We start from the raw sequence: 22126 nt of genomic DNA, 5'->3' as shown, positions 1-22126 counted from the left end.
ATTGCTTGTGGATCCTTTCAGAGAGAGCCTCTGAGGATAGCAGGGTGAGAGCTAGGGAGAGGAGCAGGGCCGGGGAGGTGGGGGCCAATGGGACTTTAGGATATGGGGGAGATAGCTGAGGTCTTTCTATGCCAGGGATACTCTACTCTGGGGCTTTAGGCCCTTGGATGGGTTGACATAGAAACAACGTGCTGTTTCTGAGTGGTATGGAGTTGTGTGTGGTGTGTGTGTACTGGAGAGGAGGAGTTGGTATGGAGCACGGAGGACTGAGTGAAAGCTGCCTCAGAGTCTAAGTCCCAGGTAGGGAATTGGGAGAAATGGAGGGGAGGGAGTGGGGTCAGAGGGAGGGGTGAGTGTGTACTGCAGCCACATGAAGTCACCATACATCCCCCCCCTGGCCTGCTTGCTCACTGAGCTATAATTAGCTCTGGAGGGCGTGTGGTGCTGGCTCACAGGAGTGTGGCACTTGGGATGGCCAGCAGAGTAAAGAGTACTCAGAGGTGCTGGTGCTGGGCGAACTCTGAGAGGGGGTGTTTCTAGGGGACCTTTTCTGAATTGGGAGTGGCCTGTTAGGACCTGAGAATGTCATGGGGAAATAGCAGTGGGGGAAGGAGCTCTAAGCCAGGATGGTATGAAACTCCAGGGCTGGCAGAGCCTGAGGACTCCCCTCTTATCTCCTGGCCGCTGGCTCACCAGTCACACAAGAAGCATGATTGCTGCCCAGCTCATTGCTCTGCTTTCGGAGAGCATTGGGAGCTGCAGCCCCCGCCTCCCTCGAGTGTCTTCTGTTCCCCCAGGTGAAGTCAGTTCTAATCCAGAGCCGCTTCTTGCCTGTCAGTCAGGGGCTGAGAGGCCTTGGCTGGGGTTGCTTCATCCTCAAAGAGCTGGAGGAGAAACTATCACCAGTTAATTCAGTTGGTCATACTCCAAGTGGTGCTCAGTGCTGACCCCCAGGCTGTGCCAGAGACTGAATCTTTGATCACATGCTACTCCGTATTGCTCCCAAATGATTACTTGTATATCTTAAGTTCTTTCAGGTAGACTGTGAACTTGTTAAGGGTAAAGATTGTATCTTACTTGCCTTTTGTATCCATAACAATTCCTAGCTAAGTAAGTAATCTACTACAGCATAGGAAGTCTACTGACAGTAATCGTTGGATTGAATTAAAGAGATCTGTCTTCAGATCCTCTGGGTTCAATGAAACCTCCTTGCAACTACAAATATTTAACCAGGAGCAGAGGATCCTCTGGGGACCCAATACAGTGGTATTACATCAGTGGGGGAATTAGATTCTATAGGCAGTGAAGTGAAAATTCCTAAATCTCCCATAAAGCCATGGTATGTGGTTTAGGTTTATAACTCTGAATAATAATACTAATGTACAGATATAGTATATATTATATAGTAATTATAAAAATACATAATGTATACAATGATTTAAAAGAGTATTTAAGTACAAGTATAATTTTGTAGTTAAGTGTCAGATGAAATAGCTGGTTTGCATTTAGAGGCCTTTATTGCTCACTTTGCCCAGTCAGTGGAATTTTATTTATTCTCATAAATTAAATGCATGTCTGATGTGACTTCATGGCCACTGTCTTCAGATAGATAACTGTCATTTTAAAGGAGAGATAGGTTTCCATTTAATTTAAGAAAAACTTCCTTAGGACAATGAGGGATTCCTCATTTAGCTGTGAGCTCCTTATTCCTGAAGGATAATCAAGTAAAGACTGAACTGTCAGGGATGTTGTGGAAGGAGCTCCCTCCCAGGGTGGGAGGTTGGCCTGCATGACTTCAGAAAACCTTTCAAGCCGGAATCTGCAGTTCCAAGTATGGGCAGGGGTGGGGGTCGGCACTGGATGATAGAGGTTCTTGACAGCTACTACAAAAGAGGATTTTCCTGTGTTTGGCTTAGAGCAGGGGTCCCCAACCCCCAGGCCGCAGACAGGTACCAGGCCAAGGCCTGTTAGGAACCAGGCAGCACAGCAGGAGGTGAGTGGCGGGCCAGCGAGCGAACCTTCATCTGCCGCTTCCCATCGCTCCCCATCTCTCACATTACCACCTGAACAATGCCCCCGCCAACTCCGTCCGTGGAAAAATTGTCTTCTACGAAACCAGTCCCTGGTGCCAAAAAGGTTGTGGACCGCTGGCTTAGAGGATAGCTGCTGAGAGGAGGGCCTGGGAAGTGCAGCCAGGTCAGGAGCTTGACGTTGACTGTTCCATGAAGAGTGAGCATTCTGCGAGACTTAGGGGGTGACCACTGCCATCTCTAATGCACACGGAGCCCTGGGCTCGGGAGATTGGGCAGTAGAGCTCTGATGGATGGTGGTAAGTAGAAGGGTGGGCTCGGCCCAGTTCCTTGACCTCAGCTCACACTAGGCCAGTTGTGGAGTACCCCAAAATTTTGGCCCTTGTTTGGGACAGAGCACATGGAACAAGTGGAATTTTCATTCCTTCATTATTATCCTCATCCTTCCCTCCTTTCCCTCTCGTACATTCCCACAGAAATTCAAGACCACATATACACTTACACTCTTTCATGACCAGTGATACGCTTTCATGATCATGCACACACACAAAGCTCTCACGGCACCCATGAGCTCTTATGAACATACATGATTTCATGACTCCCAGATGCATTCTTATGACTGCACACACACATGCATTCTCACGACCACAGTCATATACCATCATGAGCCCTGTCATACACTTATGACCACACACATCCACACACAATCTCACCGTTATACATACTCATGCTCTCTCATGCACATGCGCTCAGGACCCCATTCTCATGACCATACTCTTACACACACACACACACACACACACACACACACACATGCTTCTCTTTCATGATTACACATTTACGCCACAAATTCTCATGACTATGCACTTACACACTCTGTTGTGTGAATATACATGCCTTCCCCCACGTTCTCTCTGTGTCATAACCACATATAGCCCCCATACTTTTGTGACCACATACACATACACACTTTTTGTGGTGCCTATATGTCTCTGGGTAGTTCTGTGTACTCTAGACCTTTCACACCCCAGCACCTGGCAGCACTCCCTTCTGGTGTCCCTGATTACCCCTGAGCAGTTCTGTTTTCTGCTATGTGACAGCTGTCTAATCTGATGGGCTGACCTACAAACGCAGAAACCTCTGAGCAGTTTTTTGTGAACACCAGAGGACCCAGATTTGTCCCACACAGACCTCTAGTTTGAAAGATTTTTATCCTCCAAATAAATGACATTTATTACTTTGTTTCTTCTTTTGCAAACATTATTTGAGGACATCTATAAGTGTTAATCAATGGCTCTGATTAGCAGAAGATGGTTAGGGTTACTGTACTTAATGATGTAAGTTCAGCGAAAGCCAGGTCCTGCCTATCTTAGCTTTTGTAAATAAATTATCTCTACTAGACATTTAGAATGTGGGCCCCCAGTGTCACCTGTGTAGCCTTCCCAGGTTTTTTTCTCTGTTGCATTGATGTGCTGCCTCTCTGAGAGAACATGTATCTATTTTAGCAGAGGTCTCTGTAGACAATACTTACCAGGGATCTTCTAACCTCTTTTAGGCCTGGAACCCTTTTATACAAATGAAACCTTAATCACATGTCCAGTAAAATTGACAGACTTGGAGTTGATGAGATTAAAGAAAGGAAAGAGAGTTCAGAGCCCTTTGTGTCTGTCTCACCTCTTTCCCCTTTTTTTGTCCCGGGCTGCCCCAAAGGTACTCTATCATAAAGCCCAGTTTGCAAATCCCTGGCTTAATTTAAAGATGTAGTTGTGATGGCTGTAATTTTGAAGCGGAACTATTTTGGAGGTGCACAGAGACTTGCAGTCCTTCTTTCCCCACTAGCCTTTGACATTAGTCCTCCTGGGGTGGTGAGAATGAGAGTAACCATACGGCTAGGCATGCCCGGGGCAGCTGCAGTTTATATCTGTGCCCTGGTGTGGTTGTTAACAGTGCTTCCATTCACTATCCTGGTTTGGACAGAAAGTTGTTTGCTTACCCAAATGATAGGCCATGTCTTAGCAAGAGGTGGTTCATAACTAACTCCTGGGGAGCAGCTGGAGGGATGGGCTTCACAGATACGGGCCCAGAGGAACCTGTCAGATAGAGAGGCCTCTTCCTGAATCAACAGAATGCACCGATGTTCGGAAGTTGAGTATCTGGGCTGGCAGTCAGTGCTAACCTGTGCTTGGGTAGCATTTTATACTTTTCAGAACAGTTTCATGTCTCTTAACTCCTTTGACCCTCATGACACCCTGTAAGATCACTGTATCGTGTTGTGTGTTACAACCTTCATTTTCCAGATTTGGGAACCTGATGCCCAGAGAAAGTCTAACTGCTGGGCTTTTAGGGGCCCAGGGAACTGGATGATTTAGAAGTGATTTGTGGCCAGCAGTGAGAAACTGTCAATAAAGCTTTTCCAAGAGTGTCTTTCTCTTGGAAGGCTTCCTGTAGCTAATATAGATTTTTAGTTTTCTTATTGTAATTGGAGTGGGCCCAGCCTTGAGGTGCTTCAGGAGCCTGGGGTGCTAAGAGTTAACACTTACTGAGTGTTTGCTGGACATGGATGTCAACACTTTGCATATGTTAACTCTAGTAATCCTCACATCAGCTATGTGATCAGCTATATTATTGTCATCTCCATTTCACAGATGAAGAACGGAGGCTCAGAGAGATTAGGTGTCTTTCCAGAGTCACATGTCAGTGGAGGAGCCAGCCCATCAACCTGCTCCAGAGTCTTCCTTTCGAGGCAGGAGTGGCCTCCATCTTGCTGTAAAGAAGCTTTAATTTTTCAGAGGGGAAGACAAATGAACCTATTCCCAGGCCTTGAGTCAGTTTTTTCTATTTTAGAGTTCCCCTTCTTTAAAGTTGGTCAGAGATGCACTTCGCAGAATGACTCTGTCACATGTATCCATTCAGCTCCTTGTATGTCAGGACCGTGGTAAGTGTTGGAGCATCCAAAGATAATTAGGTTATGGTTCTTACCTTAGAGTCTTCAGATGAGTCTATGTTGCACAAACAGAGGGAAAGGCTGTGCTGGGTCAGTGGAACAGCCAATCTTATGTATGGGGGGGAATCAGAAAAGGCTCCTTGGAGAAAGTGGTATTTAAGATGAGCTTAGAAGGGTGATCAGGAGTTCCTTAGACTAACATGGAAAGGAAGATTGAGGCAGGCCAGGTGAGGTGCTAGAAGCTCATGAGCAATAGGTGGGCTCTGAGAGCATGACAGTGGGCAGAGCTAGGGAGTAGCAGGGGAGAGAGGGCTTGACTGGGCTTTGGAGAAGAGGATGAGTGAGGGCAAATCTTCTTGGGATGTTGAGCTGGATAGGGAGAGGAACAAGGGAGGAGGAGAAGCTTCTTGATTAGAGGAAAAGAGAGGTGGGGAGTGAGACTTCATGCTACTGGGAGGATGGTATCTGAAAACGCCACAGGGTGAGTGGGGCTGAGGGCTCAGAAGAATGTGTTTCTGTAGCTCCTGTGGGAATGTGGTATGGTATGGGGAACTCAGGCAGTCTCCTTACAACTCAGTATGGAGCCAGCTAGGCGGTAGAGGGAGAGAATTGGGTAGGTGGTAGATGAGGCTTTGGAGACAGGTCACTTCCAGTGGGGAAGTGACTGCCTCATGACCATGATGCCTGCTACACAGAGGCCTTCGCTCAAGCTAGAGGAGGATCAGTGGAGGAGGCCCGAGGTGAGCTATCCCTAGGCTGCCATCTCCCTGGATGAAGGCGACAAGGGCCAGGGCCCAAGTGCCTTGGCCTCTTGGAAGAAACACGATGCCAGAAGGAGTCATGTCCACTCCCTCTTCCTCCATCCCCTACCCCTCTTTGGAGTCAGACAGACTGGACTTGAATCCTAGCTCTTCCTCTTACTAGCTGTAATAGACTTGATTACATGACTTAAGTCCCAATTCTCACATCTGTGAAATGAGAAGAAGAATTGTGTCTTCCTTGCAAGGACTTGTGAGGATTAAAGTAAGTTAATATATGTCCACTGACAACACAGTGTCTGGCACTGTGGTAAATATTGAATAAATCATAGTTGCTATTATAATTGTTATTATTTTCCTAGATGACCACTTCCCTCCCCATTTCCTCAGGTCTTCACCCTTTTGGGTGGGTATCTGACCTTCCTCTCTTACCTCTTTACCTTGAAGCGCCCTCTTTGTGTGGCTCATGGCCCACTTAGACTTGAGCACAGCTCCTGGAAGCTTTGCCCTGGCCCTTTGGCTTCTATGGGAGCTGGTAGCTTTGCCTTTGCTGAGCTGTCTCACCATGGGGGGGCCTGCCATCTGGCAGGGCAGTGGGGAGCCAGCCTGTCTGTGTGTGCATGTGGCCAGCTAGAGCATCAGACCCAAGTGCCCATCCCTCCTGTTTGTTAGGAAAAGATGGGGGTGATTTGGGGGGAGCCAAAGAGGCCTCAGAGTCTGCCTCTTCTGTGTTTAAAAGCCCAGAAGCCTGGTTTTCATCTGACCCCTCCCTCCTCACACACACATCAGCTCAGTCTGGAGCCCTTCTCTGTTGTGTCACAGCCTGCCCACACTCCTCACTTGGCAAAACCCCTCACATATGTTTGCTTTGGGGGCTGGTAGCTTTCGTCTCTGAATCAGGACTTGTGAGTGTTACTTAGAAATTATGCAGGAGTTGAGGAGGCTTGTGTTAGGCTGAGATGATAATTGCGCTATTTAAAGATGGCCATGGAACCAGGAAAAGCCAGGCGTCCTGATGTGGCTGTCTTCAAGCTCCCTTCTGTTCACCATGCTTGTGCAGTTTGTGGGGACAGGGAGAGGAAGTCCTGGACAGTCATCTCAGGGGCATCTGTCTGGCATACATCTCTGGGCTCATCTTCAACCTGCTCTACATGATGCCAGTTCACTAGGGTAAGTGGAGTCGCTACCTGGCTCTCGGTTTGGAAGGAGGCTGGGAAAGGGCTGATGGCACTGAAGCCAGCTTCTCCGTTACCAGAATGACTAGGAGGATTTGAGGAGGCCAAGTCAGTCCAAATGGCCAGCACATCACTGTGGGCAGCCTGAGGTCCTATGTTTCCTTCCTGAGAACTTCCCAACCCCTTTCCCATAAGGAGTCATAAAAACCCACCCACAGGGCTTCCCTGGTGGCGCAGTGGTTGAGAGTCCACCTGCCGATGCAGGGGACACGGGTTCTTGCCCCGGTCCGGGAAGATCCCACATGCTGCGGAGCAGCTGGGCCCGTGAGCCATGGCCGCTGAGCCTGCGCGTCCAGAGCCTGTGCTCTGCAACGGGAGAGGCCACAACAGTGAGAGGCAAAACCCACCCACAGGCCCGCCTTTGCCCACTACTAAGGTAATTCATACTCCCCTACAATTGTGGGGTGCTTCTCCAAACTCTTTATCCATGATCTCATCCCTCTGAGGTGGACTAAATAAGGGCTGTGGGTTCTTACAGTAGAGGCCTTAGTAGGTCATGACAAGCCCAAGATCACTCAGCTGGTCTGGCAGAACTGCAGCTCAGGTCTCCAGAGTCCCCGCTCTGGGCTCCTTCCTCTATATTACACTGCAGGCTGCCTGGAGATCTGTTGGACTGAGTCCCTGAGCTCCTGAGCACACTATACTCTTCTCCAAAAGACAGCCTCTGCCATAGGGGGCTCCTTCCCCAGACTGGCCTTCTTTTCTGCTTCTCATTTCTTCTTGGGATGGGTGTAGGGGAGTGGGAAGGGATGAGGGCCTGGCTGTTGATGAGCTTGGAGAGGTATGGGGGGCCAGTGTGGCCTTTAAACCTCACAGATTGGAGCTTTAGGGTGAAGTGGGTTGGAGAATCAGAGGACTTGCTGTTATTAGCATTAGTGAGATGGCACCTCTGGCAAGACTGGGGTAGCAGCCCCTCCTACCTGCTCCCAGCTGCTCTGTGGGGCAGCGATATTGGTGTAAGGTAGGGTGCAGACCAAGGTGCTACTTTTCACCTCTTGGAACCCTGCCCTTTATGGTGGCTGTCCGGCTTGGGGAATGGATCCCTGGATCAGAGTGTGTATCCAGTTTTTGTGTCTGGGAACATGTGTATGTCCTAAGTCTCCAAGTTCCTGTGTCTCCCTGTGTGCCTGTGTGGGCACGCCCACATGCTGCCTGAACTACTGGGCCCTCTGGGAATGGCTGTGGGTATGAGCTTGGGAGTTCTCAAGCTGGCACTCTAACTTTTATCTTATCCATGCCCAAGTTCCTCCCCAGCCTCACCTTGGCTATCCCCCGTTTCTGGGGGAGGGGATAAGGGGATGACAGGGGGGTTCAGGTAGAAGAGACACGGCCCGTTTTTGGTTCCCCTGCTAGGTTCAATCCTGCCACAGGCCAGAGGTTCCCTGTGTCTGACTTTTCACCTCATACTGGGTCCAAATGCCGCCTGTCCTCTCCCTGACCCTCCCAGTCTGCCTATTCCCCAGTCTGCTACCTGAGGGGTGAACAGGAAGCTGTCTCTGTGTCTCCCAAATGGGGATGGGGTAGGGAAGGAAGGAAAGCAGCATTTACGGGGCTTCTCTGAGTGCCCATTACTGTGCTGGGTGTCTCACATCCCATCTCTCATAAAACAGGAGCTCTGAAGACAGCTCCCTCTGAAAACTGATTAAGGTGGTGGCCTTCCAGCAGTGAGCAGGGAGGTTGGAAGCTGATGGCAGGCAGAAATCCCTAGCTGCATGCTGCCTTCCTCGGTTCACCTTCCTTTGCTCTGACCACTGGGCTTCTCTGTGCCAGGCTCAAGGCGTTACTGCCAGGCTGTCAACATGCTAACCACCCTAGCTGGTGACTTTCTGACAGTGCCAGCATTGGGAAGTTACATGGAGGGAGAAGATTCCCAGACACGAGCAGGGGCCCCACATGGAAGCCCTGCCCTAGGAGAGTAACATCTCCCCCACCTACCAACATGAATCCTTTACATCATTCTGTCTCTGCTCCAACCCAGAGGTGGTAGGCCATGAGTTCAGAATGGAAGCCTGCTGTCTGCCAGGTTTCAGGAGTAGGGGATGACTTGAGCCAGAGCCTCCTCCCTGAATGATGGGCATGGAGCAGGTCAGGGCTGTCTGCCTGCCCCAGTGTCCAGCCTGTGCCTTTTCAAGGAGCCATGTTGTGCCAGTGGTCAGGGTAGGAGGTACTCTGTCCCTGTTTCCTATGAGCCCAGTAGTCCATCCTGTATGGGACTCACACCCACTAAGAGCCCTTTAACCCGTTCTGTGCTTGCCTTGGCCTGAATGTGGGGGAGAAACCTATGGGGTGGGGCAGGGACCCTATTTCCTCTCCTCCCACTCTCACAGCCCCAGGTCTCGGGAGGACTCTGGGCAGCCTTCCGGCTGCTCCCTTGCCGCTTACTGAATTATTTCTATATTTGGCCAGCAAGCCACGTGGGAGGGGGAACCACTCCACTGCGGCTGCACTTCTGACAGCTGTGGGTGGGGGAAGCTGGTGACAGAGGCTACAGCAGTGGGCATGTGCATTTCTTGGGAGAACTAAGGAAGGCACCATCTGAGTGAGTAAGCCCGGAGAAGGGGCATGCGCCAACTCTTCACCCTCTTTCCCCACGTTCTGGTCCACGTTCCTGCCTCCTCTCCCCTCACCCACCTCCTGGATGCCCTTCTCTGCTCAGCTGTTTCTCACAGCAGTCTCTTCTCCAACAGATCACTGCCCTCCGGAAACGATGGTTGTTGCTGGACCCAGCGGGGACTCTGCCAGGCTCCAGTGCTCAGTCTAAGGAAAGGGCCCTCTTCCAGCCCTGCTCTCCCTGCCTGTCATGGCCACACTCAGCTGCTGCCTGCTTGCCTGGGGACATAGGGCACCCAGCCCCAGCGCTGAGAGGTTAAACCAGGCCCTCTCACTCCATTTCACAGGGGCACTCTGGGCACCAGTCCCCTTTCAGACCGAGAGCAACTGATGCCATGGGAGAAGCCCCTGCCCATCTGTTCACTCACCTGGTACTGCCTGCTCTGAGACCCCTACACGGGTTGCCCTGGAGGTGCCAACCCTGTGAAACCCTCCCCTGTGCCCTGACACTGAGAAGGCCCTGCCCACCCCCACCATGTGTGAAGTGATGCCCACAATCAACGAGGGGGACCCCCTGGGGTCTCCCCATGGAACGGATGCTGACGCCAACTTTGAGCAGCTGATGGTGAACATGCTGGATGAGCGGGAGAAGTTGCTAGAGTCCCTTCGGGAGAATCAGGAGACTTTGGCGGCGACACAGAGCCGGCTCCAGGATGCCCTGCATGAGCGAGACCAGCTCCAGTGCCACCTTAACTCTGCCCTTCCCCAGGTAAGGCCCGATAGTCTTGCATCTCCCTCATCCCCTTCCCCTCACCCAGCCTTTCAGAGCCCTCAGCTTCTGGGCCCTCAGCTCTCTTCGTCTATTAGCATCTCAACAAATGGAATTCACAGAGCATTTACTCTCCTTCGCCTTGCTTCATAATACTTTTCCCTGTTACTCCCAAGCTCCTCAGGCTGAAATTGGCTCCACCTGGAGAAAAGGATGGACTTTGATGCAGGAAGAAAACCCAGCCTTAGTTGCCAACTGCAGTGAACCCATGCAGCCAGAAGGTGGCAGGCTATACTGGAAAGACACCTCCACCATAGAGGCTCCTCACCAGGGTCCTATTCTTGGAAGTGGTGGGTGGCGAACCACAGAGAATAGAGATGGGAGAAGCCTTAGAGGTTATCTAGTCCACCTCTCATTGCACAGATGAAAAAAACAAGAGGCATCACATGGAATATTATAGGCAGAGCTGTGATACCCCTCTTATTCTCCTCAATCAACATGACTACTAGCAATAATGGTCACCATTTATTGTGTTTTCTGTGTGCTAAGCACTTTGACTGGAATTTCCTTCACTAAATTCCACAGTGCTGAAGTTAGTGCTGTTATCGCCATCATCTCTATTTTACAAATGATGAAGCTGAAACTTGAGGAGATTGGTAAACTGCTCGTGGCCACCCTGCCTGTGGGGGTGCTGCAAGGGTTAGGGAGGCAGCCCTGAGGGGCCACACAGCTCAGGACTCAGCTCCAGGCCCTCTCCCCACGTGTGGGGAGAAGAACCAGAGTGGCTGAGTTTCCTACCCAGGGTCCAGAAGCGTTCGGGGGCCAGAGTCTTGTGATGCTCTGTAGATAGGAATATGGAGCCCTGGTGAGGAATTGGGGTGGGAGATGGGCCCATCCTATCCCACTGTGTTTGGAGCCCTGAACAAGCCCCCCCAGGATGAAGGAGCCAGTCCCTGCCCCCAGGGAGCTCGAACACTAGAAAGGAGATAGACAAGAGCCCAAATGATAGGAAGAAAATGTGGAGGAAGAGAAGAGGGGCCCCCAAAGGATTGTTAAAACAGTGTCAACACCTAAAATAGCTTCCAGATAATTGATCCTCAGAGCAACACTTGAGGGAGGATTGTCTTTCGGATTAGAGGTTCAAAGGGGTTAGGTATCTTGTCCAAGGTCACCAACGGGCAGACCTGAGATTTGATCTCAACCCCTCACTGGGAGCTTCATGAGGGCAGGGATTATGTCTTTTCTGTTACTGTGTTTCCAGTGACCAGCACAGGAGCTGGTACATGGTAGGTGCTCAGAGTGCCTGTGTTCGTAACAGTTTTCAGAGGAGGGAGAAAGCCTTCCACTGGGAAGTCTGGAAAGGTCCCAAGGAGGTGTGTCCTTTGAGATGGACTTTGAAAGATCAGGTGTTGACAGAAGATTGGGCTTTCAGGGGTCGGGGGAGCCCACTGAGCAAAGGTGTGGAATTAAGAAGTTTACTAGTGACTGTAAACAGCGGTTACCCAGGTTGACCAGGTCTTAGGGTGTATGGAAAGGAACTGTGCGAGAGAAGCTGGAAACCAGGATAATAAGTTTGTATTTAACGGTGTAAACAACACTGTGCTTTGGGAGATTACCCTGGCAGCAGTGTGTCAGAGGGGTTAGAGTTGGGGAGGGACGTTACTAATGCCAAACCAGAAGTGAAACTCCCCTCCATCCACTTCTAAAGGGAAATGTCACTGGATTGTTGGAGAAACAGAAGTACAAAATGGGAGGGAGGACATAATCAGGTTATATTGGTGGCTGGAGGGGGAAGGGGCGCAGAGCAGACCTGGTGGCTTTCTCACTCTTCTATGCAACTGTATTCCATTGCACCCTACCACACCCTTGGAACGCTTCCCCTCTGGAGAAGCACATGCTAGTAGTATGGATGGATAGGGATATTTCTGGGGACAGTTGGTGGAAGTAAGGGACGAGTGAGAGGATCCCACCACTGACTCGGGCGTGCAGGATACTGCTTAGGTGGTGGATCCCCAAGCACTGAGGGGCCTTGGGGGTTTTCAGGAATTTGCCACCTTAACCCGGGAGCTGAGTATGTGTCGGGAGCAGCTTCTAGAGAGGGAGGAAGAGATATCAGACCTGAAAGCAGAGCGGAATAACACGAGGGTAAGTGGGGTGACCTGGCGTGTGTTTGTGCTTTGGGGGTGGGGGGTATGACCAAGGGAGCAGGCATGGCCAGGGCCAGCACATCCCCAGCCCTATCCTAACCTCCTCCTGCCTTATATCACCCTGGGGTGATAGTCAGTTTGTTCAACCATCAGTGCTAGGCTTTTCACCTCTAGTTCGGGGTCAAGGGAAAGGTCGGGGTCTTGGGAGAGAGGCTAGGGCAGGTATTCAGTTGGGGCAGCAGCTGTTTACCCACATAGAAGTATTTCACCATTCTGACAGTGGTACACATGGCAGTACTCGTGTCTGCTGGGTGTTCGTGTGGACCCTGCTTATAGCCCCTGGGGCACAGGCTCACAGCCCTTCCTCTTGCCCTCCCCTTCTCTCTGCCAGTTGCTTCTGGAACATCTGGAGTGCCTAGTGTCCCGTCATGAGCGGTCACTGAGGATGACTGTGGTGAAGCGTCAGGCTCAGTCACCTTCAGGGGTTTCCAGTGAGGTGGAGGTGCTGAAGGCTCTCAAGTCACTGTTTGTGCACCACAAGGCCCTGGATGAGAAGGTACCTAGGCTGGCCCACAGCCTGCCTCCACCCCCAATCCAGCCAGGCTTCCCCAGAGCCTCCGTGCATCCCTTCTCTGAGATTTCTGAATCCTGTGTTTAGGGAAAACTGCCTTCTAGCTTCATAACTGGCTCCCTCCTACCATTAATCCAATTTCCATGTCATCCTATTAGGTTCCCTCTCAGAAATTTGCCCCTTGGCAGGTCCTTCTCTTTGCCTTATGCTCAGTGGTGGTAGACCAAGCCCAGGCTTCTCCAACTTGAGTCCAGTTGGGTCCCTGTTTCTTTCTTCATCTCCCCTTTTATCTTGGACAGGTGCGAGAGCGGCTCCGGGTGGCCCTGGAGAGAGTGACCACCTTGGAAGAGCAGTTGGCAGGTGCCCACCAGCAGGTAAGCTGCTTGCCCTCCCTCCATCTGTAGACTACAGCTCCTGGAAGCCAAGGCTGGTTTACCCCTTTTCCCCACTCTGTTCCTCATCAGATTTCTCCCGTCTGTCTCAACTGGAGACTGTTAGCCAACAGGAGACATCTCTCTCTAGGAGGTGGGAGACTTGGAAGGGTCTGGAATATATAGGAGGTTCTCTTCTCTTTGACTCATTGCCCTGGGGACTGTGCCCTACAGGTGTCTGCCCTACAGCAGGAGGCAGGGGTTCAGGATGGAGTGGCAGAAGAGGAGGGGACTGTGGAACAGGGACCGAAATGCCTGTGGAAGGTGGGTCATGGGGAGCTGCATAGAGGGGACATGTTTTACCCCAGACAGGAGGTGGGGCCCCTGCCCTGCCTTAGTGCAGTAGAGCAACTGCTTGAATTAAATTTGGAGCTTTCTCCAATGGTACCATCTCTCTTTCCTTCTTCCCCCTACCCCATCTGCAAAGAACTCTACAGATTTTTGTTTTAGTGCCCAGTACACACACTGCTAAGCATATAATGTGTTTGTTCACTTGCATTGTTAGGTGCCATGTACCTAAGAGATCACTTCTCTTTCTGAGCCTCTGTTCCCCTAGTCATGCCCCTTCCTAGGTTACAAGAGGCTGAAATAGCAGGTAAAACTAGGCATGATTATTTTTCAAGAGATACACAGGAGAGTGAGAGTGTTTGGTCATTGTCTGGAATGAGCTTCTGGAGGCCAGAGGAAGAAGGGTGTACCTGGAGGTGTGCTCTAAAATTGGGGGCAGAGCTGTGATCTGCTCTGGTTGTGCTGTCCCTCTTCCCACCTCCCCAGGGCAGGGCAGGGGAATGGGATGCCCAAGGCTCTGATGACTGACTGATAGTTCACTGTCTCTGGAGCATGACGCGGGCCAGGTAGAAGAGCTGCAGGAGCTCCTGGAGAAGCAGAACTTTGAGTTGAGCCAGGCCCGGGAGCGACTGGTCACCCTGACAGCAACCGTGGCCGAACTTGAGGAGGACCTGGGCACGGCCCGCCGGGACCTTATCAAGTCGGAGGAGCTGAGCAGCAAACATCAGCGGGACCTCCGGGAAGTGAGCAAGGGCCTGGGCCCGACCCTATCTTTCTGGGTGCAGGTATTTGGCACTCAGGAAGGTAGCTGCTGGATGTCCTGGGTGTAGAGGGAGAGCCAGGCAAGGGCTGAGGTGTGTAAGACTGAACACTTGGTAGGGTCCAATGTGGGGCCGAGTGGTAGGAGGGATGGGTCAAGGTCAGAAACTGATAGGGTAATGTGGATGAGATATAGCCAGCCAGATTTGGTGGGGAGGTGCGGACACGATTAGGGCAGGAAAAAGCTGATGACCTTCATCTCATCCTCTCCTGTACCGCTCAGGCTCTAGCCCAGAAGGAGGACGTGGAGAAGCGAATAACCACACTGGAGAAGCGCTACCTGGCTGCTCAGCGTGAGGCCACATCGATTCATGACCTCAACAACAAACTGGAGAATGAGCTGGCCAATAAGGAGTCCCTGCACCACCAGGTAACTCCTGCAGATGGGGTTGGGGGACACTGTACTTGACCCTGGAGGTCCTAATGATCATGCTGGAACCTCCCCTTGGTGGCCCAGGAGACCCTGAGGTGCTGGCCGCCTTGGGAAAGGGAAAGTCAGGTATCTCTGGGTAGCCAAGAATCAAGATTGCTCCCTGCGGCTTCTGACCTATCACTTGCTCTCTACTGAGGATGGGCCAGGGGGTGGGGGAAGCTTCAGTACTCCCTCTTGACTCTTCTCCCCACCCCCTACTTTGCTAGTGTGAGGAGAAAGCCCAGCATCTGCAGGAGCTACTGGAGGTAGCAGAGCAGAAACTGCAGCAGACGATGCGCAAGGCTGAGACGCTGCCAGAGGTGGAGGCTGAGCTGGCCCAGAGAATTGCAGCCCTCACCAAGGCAAGCGGGCCAAGGGCCTGGGAATCTTCCTCTGTTCCCTGCTTCCTGAGCTCTTATGTAGCCAGGCAGTGAATGGAGAGAGTGGGAGGCACGTTGGGCTGGGGGCCAGGAAACTGCTTCTCATTGCATGACTCCAGGAAACACACTTTGTTGTTGTGTCTGTCACATGGAAGAGTAATCCCTGCCCTCATCACCCCACAGGGATGTGACAGTCCCATAAGAAGGGATGTAAGAGTACTTTAATAAGTAGAAGAAACTGTGCTGATGCAAAATATTTTTATTATCATTTACACCATTGTAGTTAATACTTCCTTTGGGGGGGGTCCGAAGTGGAAAAAATAGGACTTTCATTTCTGGAAAGGTGAAATCTGAGAGGAAATATGATCAAAGTTTATACATCTCTGAATGGGGTGGGAGTTTAGGCTGAGCATATCTTTTTTTTTTTTTTTTTTGTCAAATTGAAGCATTCTAGATCTAGGGACCATCCCTAGCTGTTTGAAGGCTTCAGCTTTTGGACAAATAAAAGGGAATATAATTTTACCCAATGGATAGCTAACTTTATGGAGGTATGCAGGCTGAAAACATCCTAGGTCTGGAAGAGCTATGTAAATGCATGGACATCTACATGTGGTGGCTTAATCAAGAGAATTTAGGAGTGTTTACAGCGGGTCGGAGGCTTTCAGGGGTGCCTCATGTGGGATCACCATAGCTACCCACCCAAGCAATGGAGAGAAGAAAACCAATATTTAATAAGCATCAGACCCCAGAGCCTCTGGAGGATAGAGGCTGGCCATTGTGCCAGTGTGGCAGCTTGGGGGCTCTGGGGATGGAACCTGCAGCCTGGCTGTACCTCGGTAGACCCAGGACCACGTTTGCTTCTGCCACTGACTTGCTCTGTGACCTGGGAAAAGTCACTCCCTCCCTAATTGGGCGTCTGTGTCATTATCTCTGTGATGATGTCATCATCTCTATAATGATGGGGTTGAATTTGGTCGTCTCTAAGGCCTTTCAGGCCCCTAGGAATGAAGGGCAGAGTTTAAAGTGCAGCAGAAGACATTATGTGTGGGATGCTGAGCAGTCAGTTTTAGTAACTCTCAAAACTGACAAGAAGGGATGGACTGAAGTGATTAATATGTTCAAGGGAGTCATAGTAGAAGGGCCTTAAGGAGGGATTTCCTGACTGTAAGATGTGTGATAGTCTGGAATACCTTGTCAGAAGAGGCAGTGGGGTCTCCATCTCTGAAGATGCATGAATGGAAGGGGAGACCACTCCACCCAGGCTGCTTTAATAACAAAGGTAATCACCATGGCTACCATTTGTTGAGTGCTCATTGTGTCCTAAGTGTTTGCCATGGATTATCTCCTTTAGTCCTTGCCATGGGCATAGGTGCTGTTATTACAACTGAGGAGATAAAGGCTCAATAGAGGTTCAGTAACTTGCCCAAGGTCACACAGCTGGGAAGGGAGGGAGCCAGGATTTGAACCAGTCTGGTTTGAGTCCATGCTCTTAAGGGCAGTTCCATCTATCTGGAGGCATAGAGATTTATGGTCGCTCATACTTTCAAGTGGGGTTTCTTTCTGGAAGCATAGGGAGAATTTAGCCTCTTGAGCTGCCAGCTCTGGGATGTTTCAAGGCTATAGCCCTGAGCAGGAAGGAGAGGGTATGGGGGGGGGGAAGCGGCAGGGTTGGGGTACTTGGGAAGAAAGGCAACGGTGGTGGCAATTATGCTCCAAGATGGTAAGTGGAGAGCTTGGCTTCCTTGGTCCCTGAGGCCCTGATTCCCAAGGGCCGCTCTGGCACCTGGGTGCATGGGATACAAGGTCTGAGCAGGAAGGCAGATGATCTTCGGGCTGCACTGATCCATTCCTCCCTCCAGGCTGAAGAGCGGCATGGCAGCACTGAGGAGCACCTGCGGCAGCTGGAGGGACAGCTGCAGGATAAGAACCAAGAGCTGGCAAGGGTGAGCTTACCGGGCCAGACTCTCGAGCCTCCTCTCAACCCCAGGGCGGCATCCCAGGATGGTCTGTGGGTAGGGAAAGGAGGAAGAGTGAGAGCTAGGGAAGGACCTGGCTAGGGACAGAGACAGAGCCACAGAGGGGTGGGAGGAGGTGGTCAGGAAAGCTGCAGACAGGGGCCCCCGGAGGATAAGAAGGGGACAGGTGAGTGGGCTGGAACCACAGCAGGAATGAGTGGCTCCCTGGGATTGCAGTGAGATGGCCCTGGGGTGGCTTGGTGCAAGGTGGTCTGGTTATGCAGGTGCGCCAGCGGGAGAAGATGAACGAGGACCACGGCAAGCGACTGTCAGACACCGTGGACCGACTGCTTAGCGAGTCGAATGAGCGCCTGCAGCTCCACCTCAAGGAGCGCATGGCGGCCCTGGAGGAGAAGGTGCTGTGGGTGGCGGGCCTGGATGGGCAGTGCTGCCCGGAAGGACGGCGCTGGCGGAAAGGGGCGGGGTGGGTAAAGGTGTGGGTGGAGCCGGGCGAGCAGGAATGGTTGGGATGTGAGAGCTTAGTCGGGAGCGGGCGGGGCTGGGGGGCTGGGCGAGGAGGGGAGTGCGGAGGGCTGTGGAGTGGAGTTAGGCTGAAGAGGAGCAGCCTGGGCTGGGGGTGGGGCGGTCTGGCAAGGAGAGGTAGGGCTGGGAGAGCAGACCGGAAGGCAGATCTTGCTGGAAGGGGAAGGCCTGAGCCGGAGTAGAGGAGCCGGGGTGGAGGGGAAGGGGGGCATCTTGGCTCACAGCTGTTCTCCCCCAGAACACACTGATCCAAGAGCTGGAGAGCTCCCAGCGGCAGATTGAAGAGCGGCAGCATGACAAGGTACCCAGCTGCTGGCCAGCCCTGCCAGCCCGGGAGGGCTGAGCTTGCTGTGAGGAAGGAACACGCCTGTGTTTCAAGCAGCTGCCCTAAAACCCAGCACTGTGCTAGCCAGTTTGTTAGTCCATGTACACACATTATTTCACTAATCCTCCCTAAAGCCTATCGTAGTAGATGCATCACCCACCCACCTGTAAAGAAGAAACTTAGCCGTAAGCATAGGGCAGAGAGTGGGTAGCAGAGAGGCAGGACGCTGTGAAGGACTCGACAGAAGGATTTGGTGGGGCCGCAAACCTGGTGAAGCTCTTGCTTTCTGGTGATTTGGGGCGGATTAGCCACTATCCCTATGCTAGCAATGTCTGTGAGGTCTGGGAGTTCACTGAGGGCCCCTCTGCTGCCCAGCCTTATTTGTCATGCATTTGCTTGTTAGTGAGGGCTCAGCAGGCCTGTTCTGGTAGAGTCCTTCCAGACAGACCTTCCTTCTGGCCCTGCCCCTGCCAACCCTTCTACTCACTCTCCAGTTGGACCTCTTCTCTTTTGGTGTCATCTGTGGGCTTGGCCTTGGGTCCCTGGCTTTGGACTTTGCAGTGCTTTCTTCTGCTTCTCCCCAACTCTGCTGTTCTCTTGGTCCTTCTCTCCTCGCTCTTCCCCTCCCTCGCCCCTACCCCCACCATGGCTCTGCCTGGCACAGGGCCGCCTGTCTGAAGAGATTGAGAAGCTGCGCCAAGAGGTGGACCAGCTGAAGGGTCGAGGAGGGCCATTTGTGGATGGCATCCACTCCAGGTACTGGAGCTCAGGAGGCTTAGTGTGCTGTGATGGAGTCCTGGACAGACCTAGATGGGCCCTGGGGGAGGAGACTTCCTCCCACCAAAACACCACCCAGGATCTCAGGTCCTGCTCACATTCAGGGTGGGACACTGAGGCTTAGAGAACTTTGTAAAGTCACCCAGCTCACTTGGGCAGTTTAGAAGGGAGCACCTGTCCTCTGAGGGATGCTGAGAGGCAACTAAAGCACAGGATGATCCTTCGCCACTGCCATGAGACACAGGGCATGATTCCTGCTTCCTCGACAGAGGGCACGCCCTTGAGAGGGGTCTGCTGAGTTACATGCTCACCTACGTCCCACAGGGCCTGCTCACAGGGAGTATCTGGTTCACTCTAGTTACTTTTTTTTTTTTTTTTTTTTTTTGCATTACGTGGGCCTCTCACTGTTGTGGCCTCTCCCATTGGGGAGCACAGGCTCCGGACATGCAGGCTCAGCGGCCATGGCTCACGGGCCCAGCCGCTCCGCGGCATGTGGGATCCTCCCGGACCGGGGCACGAACCCATGTCCCCTGCATCGGCAGGCGGACTCTCAACCACTGCGCCACCAGGGAAGTCCCACTCTAGTTACTTTGAGACACCTTATTTACGGCTCTGAACCTAATGCTTAAATTAGGCCCATGTTTTAGGGAACTTCTGGATTTTTCTTCATATTTTGTGAAGCATTTGGCAGTGAACTCAGACCTCAAACCTGCGCTCAGTTCTTTGCCCAGAGAGGCAGGCTGACGATCGAGGAGACTGAAGTGGATGATGCCACTCAAGGTTCATGGCTCCTGGATATTTTCTGTCCAAACCAAAGTCTCTTAGATCAGAACACATAAGGTTCCCTATGGTCATGCTCTCGTTATATCAGGGAAATAGGGATCAGCTTCTTTGAAGAGAGGTTAAAGGAAAATTGTACATGTATATGTGCAGAGGGGTAGCGCTTAAATTAGGGAAAGAGATGTTGAACGTGAAGAAGAGAAGCCTGTGGGTTTCTGGGGTGTTAGAGACTTGGGTATCAATTTCAAGTTTGTTAGGAATATTTGTATAGGAGTGTGGAGAGAAGCAGGGAATAGAGACAGAAAATGGTAGTTGGAATTCCTCCTACTTCTCCCTTCCTGTAGGTTGCTCAGAAGAGACCAACCCCCTACGCCAACTAAGAAGGCACAGCCCAGAGCACACCAAGCTATTTAGCACTGCTTGCTTTCCTTAGTGGTTGGGAGTTCTTGGCTTTGACTGTAGAAGCACTGGCCCCATCATGGAATTGGGACTGAGTTGCAGGGAAAAGGGGGGAATAAGCAGAAACTCCCCCATCCCTCCAGATAGCTTGTGTAACCTGTTGTAGGCTCACCCTGTCCCTTTGCTCTGGGCTCCCTCAAGTTCTAAACTGGGAAGGCATAGGGAAGAGATGTCAGTAGGGGAGGCTCCAGATATTCCAGAGGATCATTACTGTGATCCTAAAATTTCAGGGTTGGGATAGACCCTTGGGGCAGTCAAAATGCTTTCTCTAGCCCATGTCTCTGATACAGTGTCAGGGCCTCCTGAAGCTTCCTGGGGACAGGGAGTATGCCTGGCTTGAATTTTGGCCAGGGATTTAGTCCAGAGGAAGACCAGAGGTAGTTGCTAGGGAGAAGACCAAGAAACAAAGACGCTCAGAATTCAAAGGACTTTTAGAGCTCATTCCTTCCAACTTCTCTTGGTGCCATGATCCCTCCCACACATTCTTGTCAGGTGGCCAGAGGGTCTCCACCTGAATACCTCTCTGAGGGGAGTGCAGCTTTTTTAAAGCTACCAGTTGCATCATAAGCCAGCTCTTGCTATTTGAAGGTGCCTCTTGTGTTAAGTGAAAAGCTGCCTCCCTAGAACTTTCTCCCCTGGATCATACTGATCCCTGGAGCACCAGAGAATAAACCTAATCTCTTGCTTACGTGGCAGCCCTTAAGGCATTAACAGAAGCTCATGTCCTGCTAAGACTTCTCTTTTCCCAGCTGAAGATCCCTTAACTCTTTGGGCCCAGTGGGTGTAACCTGGGGCTGTCAGTCCTCAGGGCTCGTCTTCTCTCCCCCATCCGCCACTCAAGGGCGCACATAGGCAGTGCAGCAGATGTGCGGTTCTCCCTGAGCGCAACCGCCCACGCACCTCAAGGTCTGCATCGTTCCTACTCAGCACTGCGGGAAGAGTCTGCCAAGGTGAGGGGGTGGAGGGGTGAGTGTGGATGGGTCTACCCTGGGGAGTTTGGGGTCAGTTCAGCCACGCGCCTTGCTCCAGTTTCACAGACGGCTGGTGTGATGCAAATCCTCCCCCTACCCTCCCCCGTGTCAACGACAGCTGCAGCCTTGGGGTTGGGGCCATCACTGCAACAGCTGTGTCTCGCCTCGACCTCCTGGTGGGCAAGAGGTAGAGGCTAGTCAGCTAGTCCCTGAGGCCCCACTGAAGCCTGTGCATGTGTACCTGGGTGTGCAGGCACGTATTTCTAGTGGTTGGGCTGGGGGATGCAGGGGCAAGATGGAATTGGCAAGCTTTCTGGAACAAAAGCTGTGGTTTATGGGTAGGTGAGAGAGGATGACAGGTTAACTGGCCATGGGACGGCACCTGAAGTTTTCTGAGAAGCATGTAGCTCATGTGGAGTCTGCCTAGGGAGATTTAGAGGGAACAGGAAAGATTAGGGGCAGAAAAGGACTGACTTCGATCTTTTGGGGGAAGTCTGATTCCTTCCTAGCCCCATAATTGTTAACCGTGCTCTGTCTCGAGCCCAGATCCTCTACATGCTCTAGGGCACTAGAAGATATAGGTGGAGAAGGAGGGAACTCCTAGTCTGATGGCGGAAGATTCATCTCTGCCATTAGGAAACCCCTAGTGTGAGGGGGGAGTTGAAGTCGGAAGTCATCTCTTTTCTCTCTCCCCTCTCTCCCTTTCCTCTGTTTATAAGAGCACAGCAGCTACCCAGGACCTCAGTCTAAAGGCTGCAGGAGTGGGAAAAGAGCCCTAAGGGGATCTTGGGGGTCTGGGTCATACAGGATGGGGTTAGAGATTACCTCTTTCCTTTTCTTCCGCTGCTCTTCTCACACTCCCAGCCCAGTTCTGTGCTCTTTCTGCTTCTGGACCTTTGTCTACCGAAGGGGTTTGTAGAATGATTTCTGAGAAGCTACCTCCTCTGAGGGTTGATCGGAGGGTCCTGTAATGTGCTGAAAC

General features: G+C 51.8%; 1 protein-coding gene across 16 annotated transcripts in view; it reads left to right on the top strand.

Moving 5' to 3' along the window:
- The window catches only part of PPFIA4 (PTPRF interacting protein alpha 4), a 48071-nt gene that overhangs the window by 1888 nt on the left and 24057 nt on the right, over positions 1-22126 (top strand). For 10 of the 16 annotated variants that reach the window (XR_010941339.1, XM_067729384.1, XM_067729386.1 and 7 more), the window contains 13 exons: positions 9655-10286; positions 12330-12431; positions 12825-12989; positions 13304-13378; positions 13610-13699; positions 14275-14508; positions 14766-14912; positions 15182-15316; positions 17194-17277; positions 17574-17705; positions 18071-18133; positions 18822-18913; positions 21015-21123. Coding sequence is in view for 15 of the 16 variants with exons in the window: in XM_067729384.1 (XP_067585485.1) it covers positions 10053-10286; positions 12330-12431; positions 12825-12989; positions 13304-13378; positions 13610-13699; positions 14275-14508; positions 14766-14912; positions 15182-15316; positions 17194-17277; positions 17574-17705; positions 18071-18133; positions 18822-18913; positions 21015-21123 (1662 nt within the window). In the remaining variant the exon portion in view is untranslated. Of the gene's footprint in view, positions 1-7184; positions 7344-7725; positions 9507-9654; positions 10287-12329; positions 12432-12824; positions 12990-13303; positions 13379-13609; positions 13700-14274; positions 14509-14765; positions 14913-15181; positions 15317-17193; positions 17278-17573; positions 17706-18070; positions 18134-18821; positions 18914-21014; positions 21124-22126 lie in introns of those variants that run through there. The other 6 variants (XM_067729397.1, XM_067729395.1, XM_067729391.1 and 3 more) reach the window with 4 other exon arrangements.

Source organism: Pseudorca crassidens, chromosome 2, assembly GCF_039906515.1.
Source record: "Pseudorca crassidens isolate mPseCra1 chromosome 2, mPseCra1.hap1, whole genome shotgun sequence".
NCBI lineage: Eukaryota > Metazoa > Chordata > Mammalia > Artiodactyla > Delphinidae > Pseudorca > Pseudorca crassidens.
Note: the sequence above shows the minus strand (reverse complement) of the source record. Positions and strands in the feature narration are given on the sequence as shown.